This window comes from Balearica regulorum, chromosome 1 (assembly GCF_011004875.1).
Source record: "Balearica regulorum gibbericeps isolate bBalReg1 chromosome 1, bBalReg1.pri, whole genome shotgun sequence".
In the NCBI taxonomy this organism is placed as follows: Eukaryota; Metazoa; Chordata; class Aves; order Gruiformes; family Gruidae; genus Balearica; species Balearica regulorum.
Genome location: NC_046184.1, coordinates 146,096,542 through 146,114,323, shown reverse-complemented (window position 1 = coordinate 146,114,323; position 17,782 = coordinate 146,096,542). Strand labels below are relative to the sequence as shown.

Sequence of the window (17,782 nt, the reverse complement as noted above, 5' to 3'; positions counted from 1 at the left end):
ATAATACTGAGACTCCATAAAATATTAAAGTAAGCTATAAAAGGCTTTAACGTAAGAGAATATGGCGACTTAAAGTCAAGTATGCAGAAGCTTGGAAAGCCTGACAATATATTTTTACATAGACCCACTTGTGATTTCTGAGTCTTTGACTATTTTTCACATACTGTGCTTCCCACAGCTCCCTGCCTCAGTTGTTGCATGAGATCCGTAGTGCTTTTTGCATTCTTCATTCAGTTACTACTAACTGTAGTCACTTTCTTCAACAAGGAGTTGAGTCGGTCCCCCAGACTTATTTATGAGCAATTCACCAGTAAGCTCCAGTGTTCTGTGTGGCTGTGGTACATTGCAGGAGCTGGAGTCTGGGGAGCTGCTCCCCAAAGAGGAGAATTAGTTTATGAAGAACCCAGACTAGCAGGGCAGAATGATGGACGGTGGTGGCTCTGGAAAATGTGGTTTAATATCTTGCTGAGCTAGAATGTTTTAAAACTGCTGAATTTTATTTTTTTTTAATTTATAGTTTGTAAATAAACATTTTTTCCAGACACTTCAAGATTTTTTAGAAAAAAAAATTGATTATGTATTCAATTTTTTAAATCAGTCATTTCGTACAATGAGGTACTCTTAATTAATGTAAGATTATTGTGAAGACCCCCCCTATTTGGACAAAATGGATGTATATAGTGCCTTCACTTATTTTGCAAAATGAGTTGATTTTTCCTTACCTCATCCTTGAATATGAATTGTACAACTTCTTTGTAAATATTTTTCTAGGAAGATGGCAGCCAGAGCCATAATTCATCAAGGTAAATTTCTGCCTGAACACTTGAAAATATGGGTATTGTTAGGACCAGGTAAAAAAGGATTTTATAGTGAAAACTCTTAGATGATAATATCCATGAGTATTTCCTGTAACATCATTTCCTCTAACTATTCTGAGTGTTTAAAATAATTCCAGTTTAGTGAGTTATCTGCAGAGGTCATTACATTACATTGCCTAAATTTTTAATTAGTTCCAATGGATAGATTGAGGCTGACTGGCTTAGCTGTGGTGGAAAAAATAATTGTATCAAATTACAGAGACTTGAAGAAGAAACTGTGAAGTCAAAGTCTAAAAAAAGACAAAAAGGCCAAGTATTTTTGACTCACAAAAGCCAAAAGGTGATTGCAAGATCAGACGTCACAGGATTTTATTATCCAGGTATATATTTTTGTCCACATTTTAAATAATTTTTAGAGTTTCTTAATACTGATAAAACATTAGTTTTGGTCATAATTAGTTACTTCTGCCTTAATCAGATTTAATATTACATGTCCATGTGTATATATGTGTACATCTTGTGAGTGCACATCTTGTGAGTGCACATATATATGTGTATAAAAAGACATACATTTTGTAAAGTTAGAAAGCAATACACATTTATATAAGAGGAGTATAGAAGGAAATAATTTTAAGTAACTGAGTATCTGAGGGTATCAACCTATCCCTCACTGGTGTCTCCCTTGGATGTTTCTGTTGAGCATTTGGCAAAAGCCGAGCTTTTGCATGTGTTCAAAGAATTCACTAGATGCTTCTGCCTTTTTGTTGAGTTTTGAGCCAGAATGATTAGTAGGTAACGTTGTGTTCTGTTGTTTTATACAAAAAAATATTGCGCGTGTGTGTTTATTTTTGTGTTATATTTACTTGTTTTTTAAAATTACATATTTTTAACTAGCAATAATTTCATTATATCATCATCCATCCACCTGATCAGCTCACGAATTTCAGACCTGGGCTTGAAAATTATTCTTTGTTTTATTTTTACGGCATTATCAGGAATGGTTACTAAGACTTTTTTTTTTTTAGGTACAAATTTCTCACAAGCTGTTCTTGCACAGCTTACCCTAGCTAAATGAAAATGAAGAATGTATAGTATAGACACATTTGACCTCAGTGATGTCTGACAGCCTATAAGATTAAAAAAAAATTCCACAAGGGGTAAAAGAAAAATAATTTGAATATTTTATTATGTTATTTTTTAGGAACTGTGATAAAGAATATCAGTTCTACCTGTGCACTTGTTGACTTCAGCAATGGGGAGACCTGGATTGTACCTGTGAAGTTCACTATACCTGTGGGAGGTGCGATGCCATGCCCACATCTGCAGGTGAAAAATTGTATTTTTTTATGAGATCAAATACGCATTTTTAATTTTGTTCATTTGGTCACACATAGAATAAAGGATAGATGGTTTAGAATCTTTTAAATACATATGTTTATTTTCAAGAAGAGTTTTTAGTGGTAGTAATATCATGCTGTTTTCAACATGCTATTTTTCATTTGTTCATTATTCCTTTATTTATTAGAAGTGTATATTATTGTCTTTATAAAGCATGAATATTTGGCCACCTATAAAAAAAAGGTGAGCTATTTACCAGCAGAATGATTGTTTTGCTAGCACATAGATTGTGACTCAGGGAGAGCTGTTTATACACAATGATGTGATGTACCGCAGGTTATAACAATTTGTTTTTCACAGCATATTTTAAATCCAGCAGATAACCTTATACTAAGGCAAATAACAGTAATGAAAAAAATTATTCCATTTCTGTTTGTATTTAAAATTTATCAGCTGACTATCGATAATCACAGTTGTTTTTTCAGGTAATTCTTACTTTATACATGAGGGTGATGATGGGTGCAGAATGGATACAGAATGGATACAGCTGTTCTGAATACAAAAAGCTTTTTTATAACTGTTTTGTTACACTTAAGAGACATGCCTTTTTTTCCCTTTGAAATGAAGGCAAATCCTGATCAGACAGATCCTGATCTTCAGTAAGGGGAGCATCCAATACTAGAGAAGATCTGTGGAATTTGATAGAAAATTGTGACTTCTGTGTTAATTTTTTAAATTATTTTGCATAAGTCGGTTACATATGGAATTCTCTAAAATTCCCAAGGTTGGTTTAAAAGCTTACTAAAAACATATAAATTTACGCAAAGTTCAAGGTGCTGAAGAGTTGTAAGAGTTTCCTCATTCTGTTCAACTTGCTAGTTGTGCCCTGGTACATTTACTGGGGCTCTGTCCTTTATTTTTGCTTTGTGTTCTCTGCCTGATTCAGTGGAAATTGTGAGTGATTAGTACATGCAAGGAGCAAGTTCTTCTTTTCTTTTAAAGATCCATATGAAAGCATGGGAGCATGTTAGAATGATGAATCATGTAAAAATATCTTAATATTTACCTTTTGTGTCTTTATATCTTGTAAAACTCAAACATTACCTGGTTCTCGCAAACCGATGCTTTCCTGGTGTGCAGGTCGGAGACACTGTGTTTGCCAGAACTGGGACACAGACAGGAAATGAGTATTACGCACCTGCCATTGTCATAGCAACACCAAAGAGGGTGGACATGGGTGATAAACTCTACACAGTTCTGATGTTCAACAACAGGAAAGTAAGTAAACCTAGAAGATGATACCAATTTGGCAATGGTATTACCATTGTTATGTTTCTGATGAGGCAGATATAATTTTCCAGGCTAATGAGCTCACTGTCCCAATCCCCGTCTCCAGCTAACCAAAGTAAATCAGATTTCAGGGCTCAATGAAGAGCTCATATAATAGACATGAACCAAGAAATTCCACAGGATAATTTATTCTTAAAGGATACTCTGTTCTTTCCTCTGTAATCCATTTGGTGGCTTTCACAAGCTCCATGCTGCTAAAATGCAAAACGTAGGGGGTTTTATCACAGTCAGTATAGTCTTCAGTTAATTTCATTATGTTTGTTTGTTTGTTTGTTTGTTTGTTTGTAAGCCGTTATGATAATTTGACTGCATTTTTCATAGTGCATATTAAGGAAATGTACTTTGTACTTGAAACTTTTATCTTCATTATTTAGAGGCTGATTACAGTTAGATTAAAACAGTTGGCTTTTTATACATAAGTATCTTCATTGTTTCTGAGATTTAGATTTAAATTAGATGAATGTTGATTGTATTATTGCAGGAACACTGTGTAAGAAGCGAGCTTATTAAAATCAGCCAAACAAAGTATGCCTTTTCCTGTCGGTACATAAGAATGGTGCAGATGGTGGATTATATGACGTGAGTATGCTTGAACCTAAATATAAAATTTATTTTACATGAATCCTAAATTTTGCACTTGGGGTTCAACTATGCTGTCAGATTTCTGTATGTAGTACTCGTAACTACCGTTGTCATGAACTGGCTTGCTCTACACATGCAACCAAGTGATTTGACCCACAAGCATGTCAATCAGAAGAACATTAACTGTTTGTCCTACCATTTTATTATCTGGCAATTTATTGCTGTATTTTCATTTTGGAAACATTGGTGGGATGTGATGGTTTGAAACTTAGCCCTAGGAAGCTGTTAGAGGATTGCTGAAAGGTGAGACGGAGTTTCTATTTGTTGTAGACCTTTTTTTTCTTTTAAGATGTTTCTTGTGATATAAAGCTATGCATTAAATCATAAAATAAACATTACATAAAATTGTTTTTAAGATACTGAATCTTCTACTGGGCTTAAATCTGGGGAATGATGGGGAGAGAGAGTGTAGGACAAATATGAGCCTCTACTTAAGTTCTGCAGAACTTATGTACGGCAGGGGTAACATTTTTCTGGTGTGAAGCGTGCACTAAATGTGCAGTGCTTCCAAGTGATTGTGGATTACTTTTTCATCTTGTATTAAGTTCTAGTTTAATCTCTTTGAAATAGCAGTGATAACCTTCAGAGCACCAACAATCTCTGACAGCTAGCAACAACAGATCTTAGGAAGTAGAATAAGATCAGAACAATCATCTAGGGATATTTCTTCAGAATACATTCCCACTATACAAAAATACCAAAAATATATACCAAAATATACCAAATATACCAAAATACATCTCTAGTAGTGGTTCCAGCACAGTTTGAAACTTGCTATTCTGCCAGCTTGCGGCACATAAACAAATGAATACTTCCATTTTACTGCACAGAATTCCAAATCTGGAGATACATCAATGCCTTTTTCCAGGCCAGATCACCTACATGATGGAAGCCTCTTTTCACAGAAAAGTAAACCCGAAGACCATGGTTTCCTACTTAATGCATACAACCAATTGAAAAGAGTCAGGTATATAATTGAGCTGAGTTCCAGCAAAATCAGTGGAAGTCTTTCTCTTCCACTGAATTGGATTATATTCTAAATGAGGTACCTTATTATGAAAAGAAGTGACTAAATGCAGAAGCAATGAGTGGCTTCCATTCTACATGCTTTGTTTCATGGCTGAGTGCTTTAATATCAAATTTAATAATTGTTCTCCAAACAGACTTTATTGGCAATCTGACGTGCTGTTGCTCTGTACAAATGATGAGAAAATTGAGTTATTCACTGGCAAACAAAGGAATTCTTGGGAGAACTGACTGAAATGAATGCACTACATTTTTGCAAATGAGAAATAAATGTACTCGTTAGATCTAAATTTTAGATGACGTTATATCAAATCTGGCAGATCTCTGGGTAAAATAGTATATGAAACTGCATATTCAAGTCATATTAGTTGTGAATTTCTATATAGTGTTTCCAGCTAATAAACACTGATTTGGTTGTAAATGCACTGGGCAATTGTTGAAATTACATTAATGAAATCTAAATAAAATATTCCAAATAACATCAGTGCCACAGCACCAAATAATGGACTCTCAGTTAAGGCATTCATTTGATCCCCTTTAAACCAAACTAAAACAGTTTTTAGCATGGCCTGGAACAGAGCATAAATTTTGCAAATATAATGATTGAGCACACTGATGTCGTACAGTTGTTTTAAGATCTGAAGTTTTCACGACATTGTTTTTGTTTTTTCTCGAAGCAGTTGTAGATTTTAGAAACAAACCACCATATTTGAAATGAAAATATTTTTACTGTGAAATGCCTCTATTTTTGAGGATAACACAACTCAGATTGTTCTCAGATTACCCCCATTAAAGGAACACAAGAAGTGCCTTCAAACAATGTTATTTCAAATGTTATTACTTACATCTGATTGCTAGTGTTTTAAAGACACCAAGGCCCAGATACACAAATGGACATCATGGGACTCAGAGCAGTAACACCTGAGCATTTGGCAGCTCTTGGAGTGAAATTTAGATGCTTTGGCTCCATGGATCTATAGTGAATGTCGAGATTTATAGCGCAGAGTGCAGTGAAATGTGTAAAGCAGCTAATAAGAAATGACAAAGAAAGCTGAGCATCTAAAACAGACACTCTCTGAACTTAGATACCCGCATACAGCCCTGAACTAGGCATATTTGAGCCTTTGGGTTTCACAGAGTCCTCTGTTGGCATTGGATAAACTACATAAATAGTAATTTTTAGTATATAGGCAACATAGACCTAACCCCCAGGTATGCAGATGAAGTGCACTGGTGTGCCAATAAAAACCTTGGTGGTCACTACAGATCCACAATATTCCACAATTCTGCTGCCAGAATCACATCACCTTCTTTTGCACATTCCCAACTTCATCTTCTACTGAAATATATTTCTTTCCATCTTTTTCCACATTATGTATCATATCCGGTTCTGCTGAATTTTGAGTCTCTTTTCCAAGAATTAATGATAGAAGCCTGGTACTATAGAGCTTTTATAGTTAAGAATCTTTTAAGTGTCCTGCTTCTTGGATCTATAACTCCTTACAGTAAATTGCTTTGTGAGATTTGTGTAGACAGTCCCTGACAATGCACTTACTAATTCAGAATGTTTGTCTTCTGCTTGTAACGTTGTCAGCTAGGTTTTGAGTTCTCTGTAAAACCACATACTTGTAAAGTGAAATCTCATTCCTTTTTTGCTGCTTAACATGTCACTTTAGTATCACACAGACATACATAATGTCCTCTTCTGGGCATTGACTGTATTAGCTCAGTGGCTGCATCATAAAAAGCTGGTACTGCCCACAATTTTACTGTATATTTGTTTATTTGTGTAACCACCATGCCATGTTGAATGATTGTTTTCCTTTTATGAGGAGGTGTACATTCAAAGCCATTATACAACTGTGTTTCATTAGTTACACATTAATCAGTTACTAATATTAGCAATGCTATGGCAGTCCTCCAGCCCAGATTGAGTCGGAATTTCCAGTAGAGCCCCTGCCTTTCAGGGGGCATGGAAGTGTGCTTCCTGGTGAAACTGATTATTTATTATATTCTAAAATAGATACCTACCTCCCCTGCCATACTTATCAGAGGGGAACAGCGCAGCATATTGCACATTGGTGCACACAGGTCTAATGAGAACATGCTGACACTGGTGCTAGAAACAAAGTAGAAGCATAATTTAATCAGAAAGGAAACAAAAAGTTTGAATGCAATATGATATTAGAAGCTCAAAAAGATACAATCTTTGTGTGCTAAGTCCTGTAGAAGTAAGGGACTAAAAAGTAAAAGGAATAGCCCAGAGTTCACTTTTGACAGGGAGTCCACAGTGCACAGAGATGTTGTATTACAATAGCTTGTCTAAATCTTCAGCCCTGGGATCTTTGGGATTGTCTTTTGATGTTTATGTGGTATGTACCAGGGATCACGCTTAACTGATTAATCTTTAGAGGTATTAATATAGCTCTCATCATTTTAATATTAGATGCTACCTTCTGTTTGGGTTGTTTTCCTGCCATCACAATGGAAAGGAATAATTATGGCCAAACAAGCACTCTGCAAATGTAACTAACAAATTCCATATACAAAGTAAAACACTATGTGCTCTGGGCCCACATCGTAAAAGACGGTTATTGCCGAAATCCTCTTTGGGGTCATAAGAGGTAGACAGAATTAGGGCCAGAGCCAGAAGGGTATTTAGGAGCCTTTCTCTTGTTTCATATCAAGTATAGCTGGGTGCCTAAATACTTATTTCAATTTTAGTTCCCAAAGCACTTCTGATAGTTTCAGGCTTAGTGCAGTCAAAGGAGACATCTGTAACTGTATTTTGCTTCATAAGTATTCTACAAATTTTAGAAATCTTGAGGGTGGGCTGGGAATGGAGTCTCTATGAAGGATATGAAGGCTATGAATTCTTGCTGAAACATCTTAGAACTGATATTAACAGGAATACTATCCAGAATTTTTTTTTAAGAGGAAAAATTGTTAGCAATAGGCTAGCAAGGTATACAGTATCTACAGAAATAAGAGAGCAATACTGTGCATTCTGTGTTTTAGGCTTTTCTTTACTTATTTGATAAATAAAAGGGAAACTGAATTGTAAGAAAGACATTTGTAGCCCTGCCAAATGGTCAAGAGTCTGAGAAGTCCTCCTCTTGTCAGTACGGTGAGATGTGGGAAAAGGTGAAATTTATGTCATGTAAAAAGGATTTAAAATAGTATATGTATGCTTTTAGCTTAGTGAATTTCCTTGTCTGATTTTCTAGCCTGGACAGAGAGACCACAAAGCCGTATCCGCACTCATCTGTGGAAGATGAAGGAGGAGAAGCAGCAAAGAAAAGTGTTGTGAAAGAAGATAGAGAAAAAAATAAAAACAAGAGGAAAGCAGAAGACAAAAGACATGCCAGGGAGAGGGTGTTGGACTCTGAAGATCTTTTGTTTGTCTCCAGAAGGGAAGTAAAACTGGGAGGAAGAATTTCACTGCCTAGCAATGAAGAAGAATTTGAAGGTAAAGAAGTAGCTGTGGAAAATTATAAATATTAGGGATTAAACAAATTTGATGAGCCTTTAGTTAATCCCCACACAAGGGACCAGAGTTCTGTGTTATCTTTTCTGGGTGTTAGACCAGCCTGCTTTCCTGTGTCCTGTGTGATGGGGTTCTTTCACCTCCTTTGGAAACCAGTCTTCACACTGATTGTTCCCAGCATGTGTTTCCACAGCAAAGGGAAAAACTGAATAAAGCATATTCCGGCATATGCTACCTTAATTTCCCTAACATTTGTAGTAGCAGTGAAGATGCAATAAAGCCCTGGAAGGAAGAGGGGCCCAAGACAGCTGGCTAATATTCTGACATTAGTATCGATGACAACTTTCTCCTCCAAGTGATAGAGGAGCCCACGAGGAGAGGTGCCATGCCGGACCTTATTCTCACCAGTAAGGAGGGCCTGGTAGGGGACATCAAGCTCAAGGGCAGCCTTGACTGCAGTGACGACAAAATGGTGGAATTCAGGATCCTCAGTGCAGCAAGCTCATTACCCTGGACTTCAGCAGAGCGGACTTTGGCCTCTTCAAGGATCTGCTTGATAGAACACCATGGGACAAAGCCCTGAAAGGAAGAGGGGCCCAAGACAGCTGGCTAATATTCAAGCATCACCTCCTTCAAGCTCAGGAGCGATGCATCCCAACAAAGAGGCAGTCAAGCAAAAACACCAAGAGGCCCCCATGGAGGAACAAGGAGCTCCTGGGCAAAGTCAAACAAAAAAAGGAAGCCTACAGAGGTTGGAAGCAAGGGCAAGTAGCCTGGGAAGAATACAGAGAAACTGTCCGAGCAGCCAGGGATCAGGTTAGGAAAGGCAAAGCCCTGATAGAATTAAATCTGGCCAGGGATGTCAAGGACAACAAGAAAAGCTTCTATAGGTATGTCAGTGATAAGAGGAGGACGAGGGAAAATGTGGGTCCCTCCGGAATGAAACGGGTGACCTGGTTACCCAGGATATGGAGAAGGCTGAGGTACTCAACGACTTCTTTGCCTCAGTCTTCACTGGCAAATGCTTGAGCCACACTGCCCAGGTCACAGAAGGCAAAGGCAGGGACTGGGAGAATGCAGAACTGCCCACTGTAGGAGAAGATCAGGTTCGAGAATATCTAAGGAAGCTGAAGGTGCACAAGTCCATGGGACCTGATGAGTTGCATCCGTGGGTCTTGAGGGAACAGGCAGATGAAGTGGCCAGGCCAGTCTCCATCATATTTGAGAAGTCTTGGCAGTCTGGCGAAGTTCCCACTGACTGGAAGAGGGGAAAGATAACCCCATTTTTAAGAAGGGAAAAAAGGAAGACCCAGGGAACTACAGGCTGGTCAGTCTTATCTCCGTGCCTGGCAAGATTATGGAGCAGACCCTCCTGGAGACTATGCTCAGGCACATGGAAAGTAAGGAGGTGATTGGTGACAGCCAACATGGCTTCACTAGGGGCAAATCATGCCTGACAAACTTGGTGGCCTTCTATGATGGGGTTACAGCGTCGGTGGATAAGGGAAAGGCAACTGATGTCATCTACCTGGACTTGTGCAAGGCATTTGACACTGTCCCACACGACATCCTTGTCTCTAAATTGGAGAGACATGGATTTGATGGATGGACCACTCGGTGGATAAGGAATTGGCTGGATGGTCGCACTCAAAGAGTTGTGATCAACGGCTCAATGTCCGAGTGGAGAACGGTGACGAGTGGTGTTCCTCAGGGGTCGGTACTGGGACCAGCACTGTTCAACATCTTTGTCGGCGACATGGACAGTGGGATCGAGTGCACCCTCAGCAAGTTTGCCGATGACACCAAGCTGTGTGGTGTGGTCGACATGCTGGAGGGAAGGGATGCCATCCAGAGGGACCTTGACAGGCTGGAGAGGTGGGCCCGTGTGAACCGCATCAAGTTCAACAAGGCCAAGTCCAAGGTCCTGCACGTGGGTCAGTGCAATCCCAAGCATGACTATAGGCTGGGCAAGGAATGGATTGAAAGCAGCCCTGAGGAGAAGGACTTGGGGGTATTGATTGGTGAGAAGCTCATCATGAGCCGGCAGTGTGCGCTTGCAGCCCAGAAAGCCGACCATGTCCTGGGCTGCATCAAAAGAGGTGTGACCAGCAGGTCGAGGGAGGTGATCCTGCCCCTCTACTCGGCTCTTGTGAGACCCCACCTGGAGTACTGCATCCAGCCTTGGGGGACCCAGTACAAGAAAGACATGGAGCTGTTGGAGTGAGTCCAGAGGAGGGCCACGAAGCTGACCAGAGGGCTGGAGCACCTCTCCTGTGAGGACAGGCTGAGAGAGTTGGGATTGTTCAGCCTGGAGAAAAAGCGGCTCCGGGGAGATCTAATTGTGGCTTACCAGTACCTGAAGGGGCCTACAGGAAAGATGGAGAGGGACTGTTTATCAGGGAGTGTAGTGATAGGACAAGGGGTAATGGGTTTAAACCGAAGGAGGGTCGATTGGAAAGAAATTCATTACTGTGAGGGTGGTGAGGCCCTGGAACAGGTTGCCCAGAGAAGCTGTGGATGCCCCCTCCCTGGAAATGTTTAAGACCAGATTGAATGAGGCTTTGGGCAACCTGGTCTAGTGGAGGTTGTCCCTGCGCATGGCAGGGGGCTTGGAACTAGATGATCTTTGAGGTCCCTTCCATCCCAAGCCATTCTGTGATTTTATGATTCTATCTGTACTCGTGTCACTCTGCAGTAGAGACCTGGCCTAGTGTAGGTATGCCATTACATGCCACAGTCAGCTCTTCATTTTAAAGATCCTACTGTCAGTGGAAAGATAAGAGGATTTTTATCCATACCTGCTAGTTGTACCTCCTTGTACTTCTCAATATCCTCATTAATTATTTACTTCCAGAAGTAGTGGATTATTGATTCACTCAATCATCATGTCAATCAACTTGATTTGGCTCCTCTAAACTTTCTTTCTGTGTTCTCACTCGTCTTTTAAAGACTGTCTGCAAATTCCACTTACATTGCTTATAATGGATATTCTGGTGCCGCTGCATTTTAGGAGTGGCCTGGTCAGCCTTATACGAGAGCAGAGGTGCTGGGTTTGTCCTGTAGCTGTGTGAGAGACTGCAGCTTCCAGAGGTAGGGCTACTTCACTGGAAATGCTCAGTTAGCCCAGACTCCTCCCTCTTGGACATCTTGAGCTGCAGATGCTGAGTAAATGTGAAATAATGCTAATGTGATCAGCGAGTCCTGTTACTGATTCCGTGTGGGTTGAAGGAAAGATGAAATGAGAGCAGTGGCTATCTATGCGCTTGAATCCTGCATAGCCTTAACAAATAATCTCATAGTACTCTATCAAGACTCCAACAAGACTTCAAGGTGGTATGCAGGTTGAACATGCTAAAGAAAGTACCCTGTCCTCTTCTCATGACACCATGGATGCTAGATACGGCTTTTTTTTTTTTTTCTTAAATGTTTTTTCATTTACATATCCTTCTGTGTTTTATCAGAAAGGGGAAAGTCAGAGAGCTGAAGCACCCTGTTTCCATCTTCAGACACCTACATAACCCTGAAATCTCGATTGTTGCCCTTCATACGCTGGACACACAATGTTCATCAGAGTGATCCCTTACCTGATTTTCGTAGTGGTTGTTTTCAATACTTCATTATTTCTTGATTATTTATAACAAAGTCAGATTTTTTAAAAATAGTGTCAGCATCTCAGAGAAATGTTTTGAATACCTGTAAATACCATTAATAGTTAAAGCTAATAACTTTGGTAACTAAATATCTTTTACAGTAATGAGGTTATACTTATTTTTTCAAGTTTTGTAAAAGCAGTCTGTTAAACTGGGAACTGGTTTATCTGAAAGATACACAATCCTCCCACATATTCTTTTCCTTGTAATATCTAATACCTGAATAATTTGGATATCTTTTAACTTTCAGAAAAGCTCAATAGCCCTGATCTATTTGCCTGAAGTAAAGGCTTTTTCCTCCTATTTATACACAATAGTTTTCCTTGAATGTTAGTATGTGTGTAATGTGTTAAAAGCATTCAATGCCATCAGCAATTCCTACGTTTCCTTTCCAAAGGTTTGTCTTGTCATTTCTTATGAACTCTCCAGGTACTTTTTTTTTTTTTTTAACTAATCTGATTGGGCTGCATTTTGTAACTAGTCCATATGTTAACACTTCTTCCTACGGTTCTGCTGACTTCATGTGTATATTTCTCTGTTACATGAGGAAGTAAGGTCTCCTGAATTTGAATGAGCATTGCCTGATATAGAGATGGATTTTTGTGATCTCCAAGATAATGTGGATTCAGCCGCATGGCTCTCATATAGGTGGTTGATGAAGCCCTGTATTTCCATGAAGCATTATATTTCCACAGAGCTGCGGGCCCTGTATGAATTGATGGAATATTTTGGAATGTCTGTGGTTTGGTTTGTGCTCAGCTAAAATATTCCTGAATGTAAGGAGGAATCAAAAGCCCATTCCTGTTATTCCCACTCAGGGAAACAGCATTAACAGAAGTGAATAAAGATTAAGTAATTGTGTTAGTTATTTAGTGTATATTAGCTTCATTATTGTGTTGATGTGTAATTTTGTTTTATTTATTCCAGAACTATTATATTTAACACGTCATTATTTTAATGTGTATGCCTACTGCTCCTATTGTGCTAGTTAGTTATGTACGTTTATGAGAGAGTTAATGAAGTCCTGGCAAATTCCCGCTGTTAGTAGGCCAATGATTCTTTGTCGAGGTAACTCAAATAAAACTATTTGATTGAACAAGATCACAAATACTTAACTCATTGGTTATTGCAATCATTGCCGCCATAGATACTTTTAAAAAAAATGTGTTTGCTTCTGTAGAAAAATTCTTCTCCTTGTCTTTCTAGTCTTCTCTCTGTTCTGTAATGCCTAAAATCAATGTTCCTTTCACATGATCTCCCTGTTGATTTTCCAGAATGGAGCTCTAGTAAAAAACTAACTCAGAAAACATTTCAGAGTGAAGTACAGGTATGATGCCTAGTAATAGACTGCATTGCTTGATGCATTAGCAAATCATAGCTAACAGAACCCAAACTCTCCTTTTTAATTTATAACGAGATGTGACTTGAAGCAATTACACTGATAATTATGGTAACTGCCAATGTGGACTAGGTGGGAGACCTTTGAAGATGATGGTTTTCTATCCTTTTCTGTGGCAAATCCAGTTCCTCTGAATTGGGTTCAAGAGTGCAACAGCTGTGGCACCTGGCAGTCTAGTGGATTGGCTGGGTTTCCCACAGTAGGATTTCACATTTTTAGCACCCACTTGTTTTCCAGTCTCATTTTCCAGAGAGTTCGTTCAGCGTTTGTAGAAGGCTGTCATAATAAAGCAGCGTTCCCATCTGTTGGTCATGGCTTGTTGAATAAGCAGTCGATGTCAATTCAGCTATGCTTGCATCTGTTACGTGCTGCAGCTGTGTGTTGTTAAGGGCTCCCCAACAGCCTCCAGATTTGGCTTTTGTTTTTCTGTTGATAGCATGATACAACTTGGCCCAAGCAACTCTCTCTTCTGTCAGGGTTGTCTGCTCATTGAAACAAGAAATTGAGTTAAACTTTCCATCTCTTTCCCCACAGAGTGAGATGTGGAGATGTGCAAGGGAAGAAAGCGCAGTTCCATTGGTGTAGGAGGCATGTGTTGGGGTGTCTGAGGGTGGAGAGAGAGGAAGGGTAATTCTGTCCAGATTGTGGGAGCAAGACTGGAATGGTTTCTTTCAACACCTTGGCAAGGTACATTGAGAGCGTGTGCACTGGGTAAAGAAAAGAAACAAGTTTGTGAAATGTGTGTGGTGCGGAGCACTCATTTAATGGTGCATCTCTCGTTTTATTCAAGGCAGCAGTGTTGCTGAAATACCTTTCAGAATTTTAGTCTGACAATGGTTTTGTACTGCAAACAGGTACCATCAGCTTTTAGGATACAGTCAAGAAATTTCCTGAACCTCACACAGGTGAACCTCAGACTCCTGTCTCGGGTTGCCCAAGAAGAATCAGAATGTTTCTTTTGTGTAGCCAAGTGCTGATGTTGTGCATGTACATGACAATTTCCAAAGGCATGCTTTTGATTTTTAAACCCTCAGCCTCAGGGTTTTCAGTGGGTTTGGATTTCTTTACTTTGTTTCTTCCTATTTTATTCTCTTTCATTTTTCCTCTAGCTTCCATTCTTTTGCCATTCATTCATTATGGTTGTCATTGTTTTGTGCCAGGAGGGTGCCTAGTAGTTGGTGGTCTCATTTGATATGATTGTAAAAAGTGACTTTCCAGTGACACAGCATTGTAATGGCAAATCAGAGAAGATAAGCATGGTTGTACTGGGTCAGACAAAGATCCAGGTAGTGCAGACCCTGTCCCCAGCAGTGACTAGAAGGTCATTCCCGAGGAAGAGTGAGAACAACAGTTGGCATGTGAATAACAACAGCTACAAGCTTAGAAAATAAGAATACTTAAAAAGCAGGCTGGTTTGAACTTGTGAGCATGAAAGCAAAAAGGAAAGCAGAGAAAAGCTTCTTTACGCAAGACTATTGCTCTGTTACCATAGTCATGGCGACATTTGTTCCATGATAAATTTCAGAGGGTGTGTTGGGGGGGTGTCAAACTATTATACCCAAGCTCATGGTGGGTCAATATTTTCTCTCACGAAAGAATACCTATTCTCTCCTAGCATCTGCAGTCTCCTTTTCATCATCCTGGCATTCATCAAGGAGTCAAACTCTGCAGTCGCTGAGATCTTCAACTCCCAGCTCACCGAAGCATCCCTGTTGCTTGCACAGTCCTGCTGTAGAAAAGTCTCCAGAGCCTGGTAAAAGCAACATCACCAGAATTATTAGAGTCAATGTGGAACAGCAAGGATTGGCAAGACGGCCTCAGCACCACTGCACAGAGCAAAGGAAGCCACGTTAAGGGTGCATCATGAAGGAGCTTGTGAGGAATGGATGAGGCTGCAGATAGGAAAGATTTTTAGTACCTGTAACTGTGAAATTTTGTTCCTTTAATCCAAAATAAACTGACTGGTTAATGCTAAATTGTTTACGACTTTGCAGAGTTATTTTGGAGGTGTGAAAGAGAAACAGTGTCAGAGGTTCAGCTGGGCTGCTGAAAAGTATCAATATAAGAAGAGAGGATGGAAAGTTGTATTTATCTGAGTATCCTTTGTTTGCAGTAGACCTATTTGATTTATTAACTGTGTGTCTGTCTTACAAAATGCCTTTTCCAAAACTCCTTTTTCGCAGACTCAGTCAGTAATGCAGGAAGACAAGCTGCAGGGAGCTCACCCGGTTTTCCACTGGTGCCCTTGAAGACTAACCTCGTGGTAACACAGACTTACACCAAGGGTTGAATTCTTCTCTGTGATGTTTGATATAAAGCCAGTGCTACTTTGAAGGCAGAGGAATTGCTTCACTGATAGGGCATTATAAATGAAATCAGAAATTGCACCTAGATACATTTAGGAGCCTCTCTACTCTTGGCTCCCAAATAATGGATAGGTGACTGAACCTGGTAAAAAAAAAAAAAAAATATCCAAGTAAAGATTAATTTTCCCTATCTAACAAATGTAGTGTGATATTCACTGTGCAGGACATGACATTTGAAATGGCACACAGTCAGGGGGATGTAGTGTGTTTAACACTGGATCCTCACCTCAACCAAAGTATGACTTGTGGATGTAGTAACACAATTGTATGCATGTCTAGGGCTTTCTGGTGAGAAAGTGAGGACTGATTCTTAATATTTTCAACATATCAAGGTGAATGGACATTACAGATTCTTGCAAACTTGACTTTAGATACCAGTGCAGCTTCCAGGCAGGTGTATGTATTCACATCTGAAGAAAAGTGGAGCTGAAAATATACACTTAACCAAAAAGAAACAGAAAGTGACTAATTAATGTATACCCATGTATATATTGTAGCCCAGTGGCACATTTATATTTGGTCAATTCCAGCTTTTATGGTAGCCAATTTAGTTACAGACATTTTTTGTGTTTCAGATAAATGACAGATTTATAACTGGGTCTGACTGCTAGGGTATTCTTCTGCTTTGATGCAGCAGTAATATCTCAGGTCTTTTCCTTTGTTACCTCCTCTACACTTCAATTCTTCTCTTTTTAAATGTCTTTCTCAGATGAAGACTATTCTTAGGTTAATATTAATTATCATTACATTCCATGTATCTTTCTGAATGAATTAGCAAATATTAAAGATTGCTGCATGATTAAACAAAGACTAATAGAGCAAATTTCACCTTTCAAGATGGTGTCTGGCTGTCCTTGCTTTTCTGGATGCCCAGAGTGTAACGCCGTTACTGCAGATTTCAGATGACAGGGACAGGGGTGCTGTGCTAGCTGTGCCCAGGGACCCTCGGGCCCTGACAGAGCCAGCGATATGGTGAGCCAAGGACATCTCTGCAGCTGAGCATAGATTTCTGCATCTTGGTAGGGAGGCTTTTGCATAGATATGTGGGGAAATAATTTCCATCAGTGACGAAATGGGTGGGACAGAAATACAGGAGACATTTCCTCTGGTCAGGAAAGGTTATTCTAAGTTGGGGTTGGCTGGACCCCAGGTGTTTTACCATATGGCTTCTCTTACAGTCTTTCTGTGTGTTTCTGTCTGTTTAGAATGAGGGATCTCTATTTCATGCAGCACACTTCTTCCAAGCACTAAATATTTCACTTAGCACAACGTAACCATGGTAGCATGGCGAGAACCTTGACTTTTTGGCCCTGAAATCTAAAAGAAACAGAGCGATGAACAGAGGGCATCCCAAACACCATGAAATGCTCAGCTCCCACCAAAAGTCTTTCTGCATTGCTAGTGCCTTGCTCTTGTGAGGTAAATTCCCAGTACAATGGAGTGGGTGACATATTCTGTTTTGATTTTACAGATGCAGGATGGTCACATTTGGTGTATGGCAAAGCTGGTAGAGTCTCCCTCGAGGCCAGCACGGAGGCAACTCCTGGAGCTGCTTGTGATGCTTATTACCAAATCTCAAGGAGCCACTCAGAAGAGAAGGTGCCACATTATTTTCAGATGAATGGGTGTCCGCTGCTGTGGGAGAACTAAAAGTACTATACTTAATACCCTGCTTCTCTTGGGCTCGCTCTATTGGCTGTGCTTCT

The 17,782-nt window shown here is 39.6% G+C and overlaps 1 protein-coding gene across 1 annotated transcript in view; it reads left to right on the top strand.

The window, feature by feature from the left end:
- The window catches only part of VWA3B (von Willebrand factor A domain containing 3B), a 76,201-nt gene extending 60,514 nt beyond the window's left edge, over window positions 1-15,687 (top strand). The window contains exons 24-29 of the mRNA XM_075737664.1: window positions 1,078-1,198; window positions 2,020-2,144; window positions 3,297-3,434; window positions 3,988-4,085; window positions 8,402-8,643; window positions 15,326-15,687. Of these exons, the coding sequence (XP_075593779.1) occupies window positions 1,078-1,198; window positions 2,020-2,144; window positions 3,297-3,434; window positions 3,988-4,085; window positions 8,402-8,643; window positions 15,326-15,564 (963 nt within the window). The 3' untranslated portion in view covers window positions 15,565-15,687. The remainder of the gene's footprint in view (window positions 1-1,077; window positions 1,199-2,019; window positions 2,145-3,296; window positions 3,435-3,987; window positions 4,086-8,401; window positions 8,644-15,325) is intronic.
- The last annotated feature ends 2,095 nt before the right edge of the window (window positions 15,688-17,782 follow it).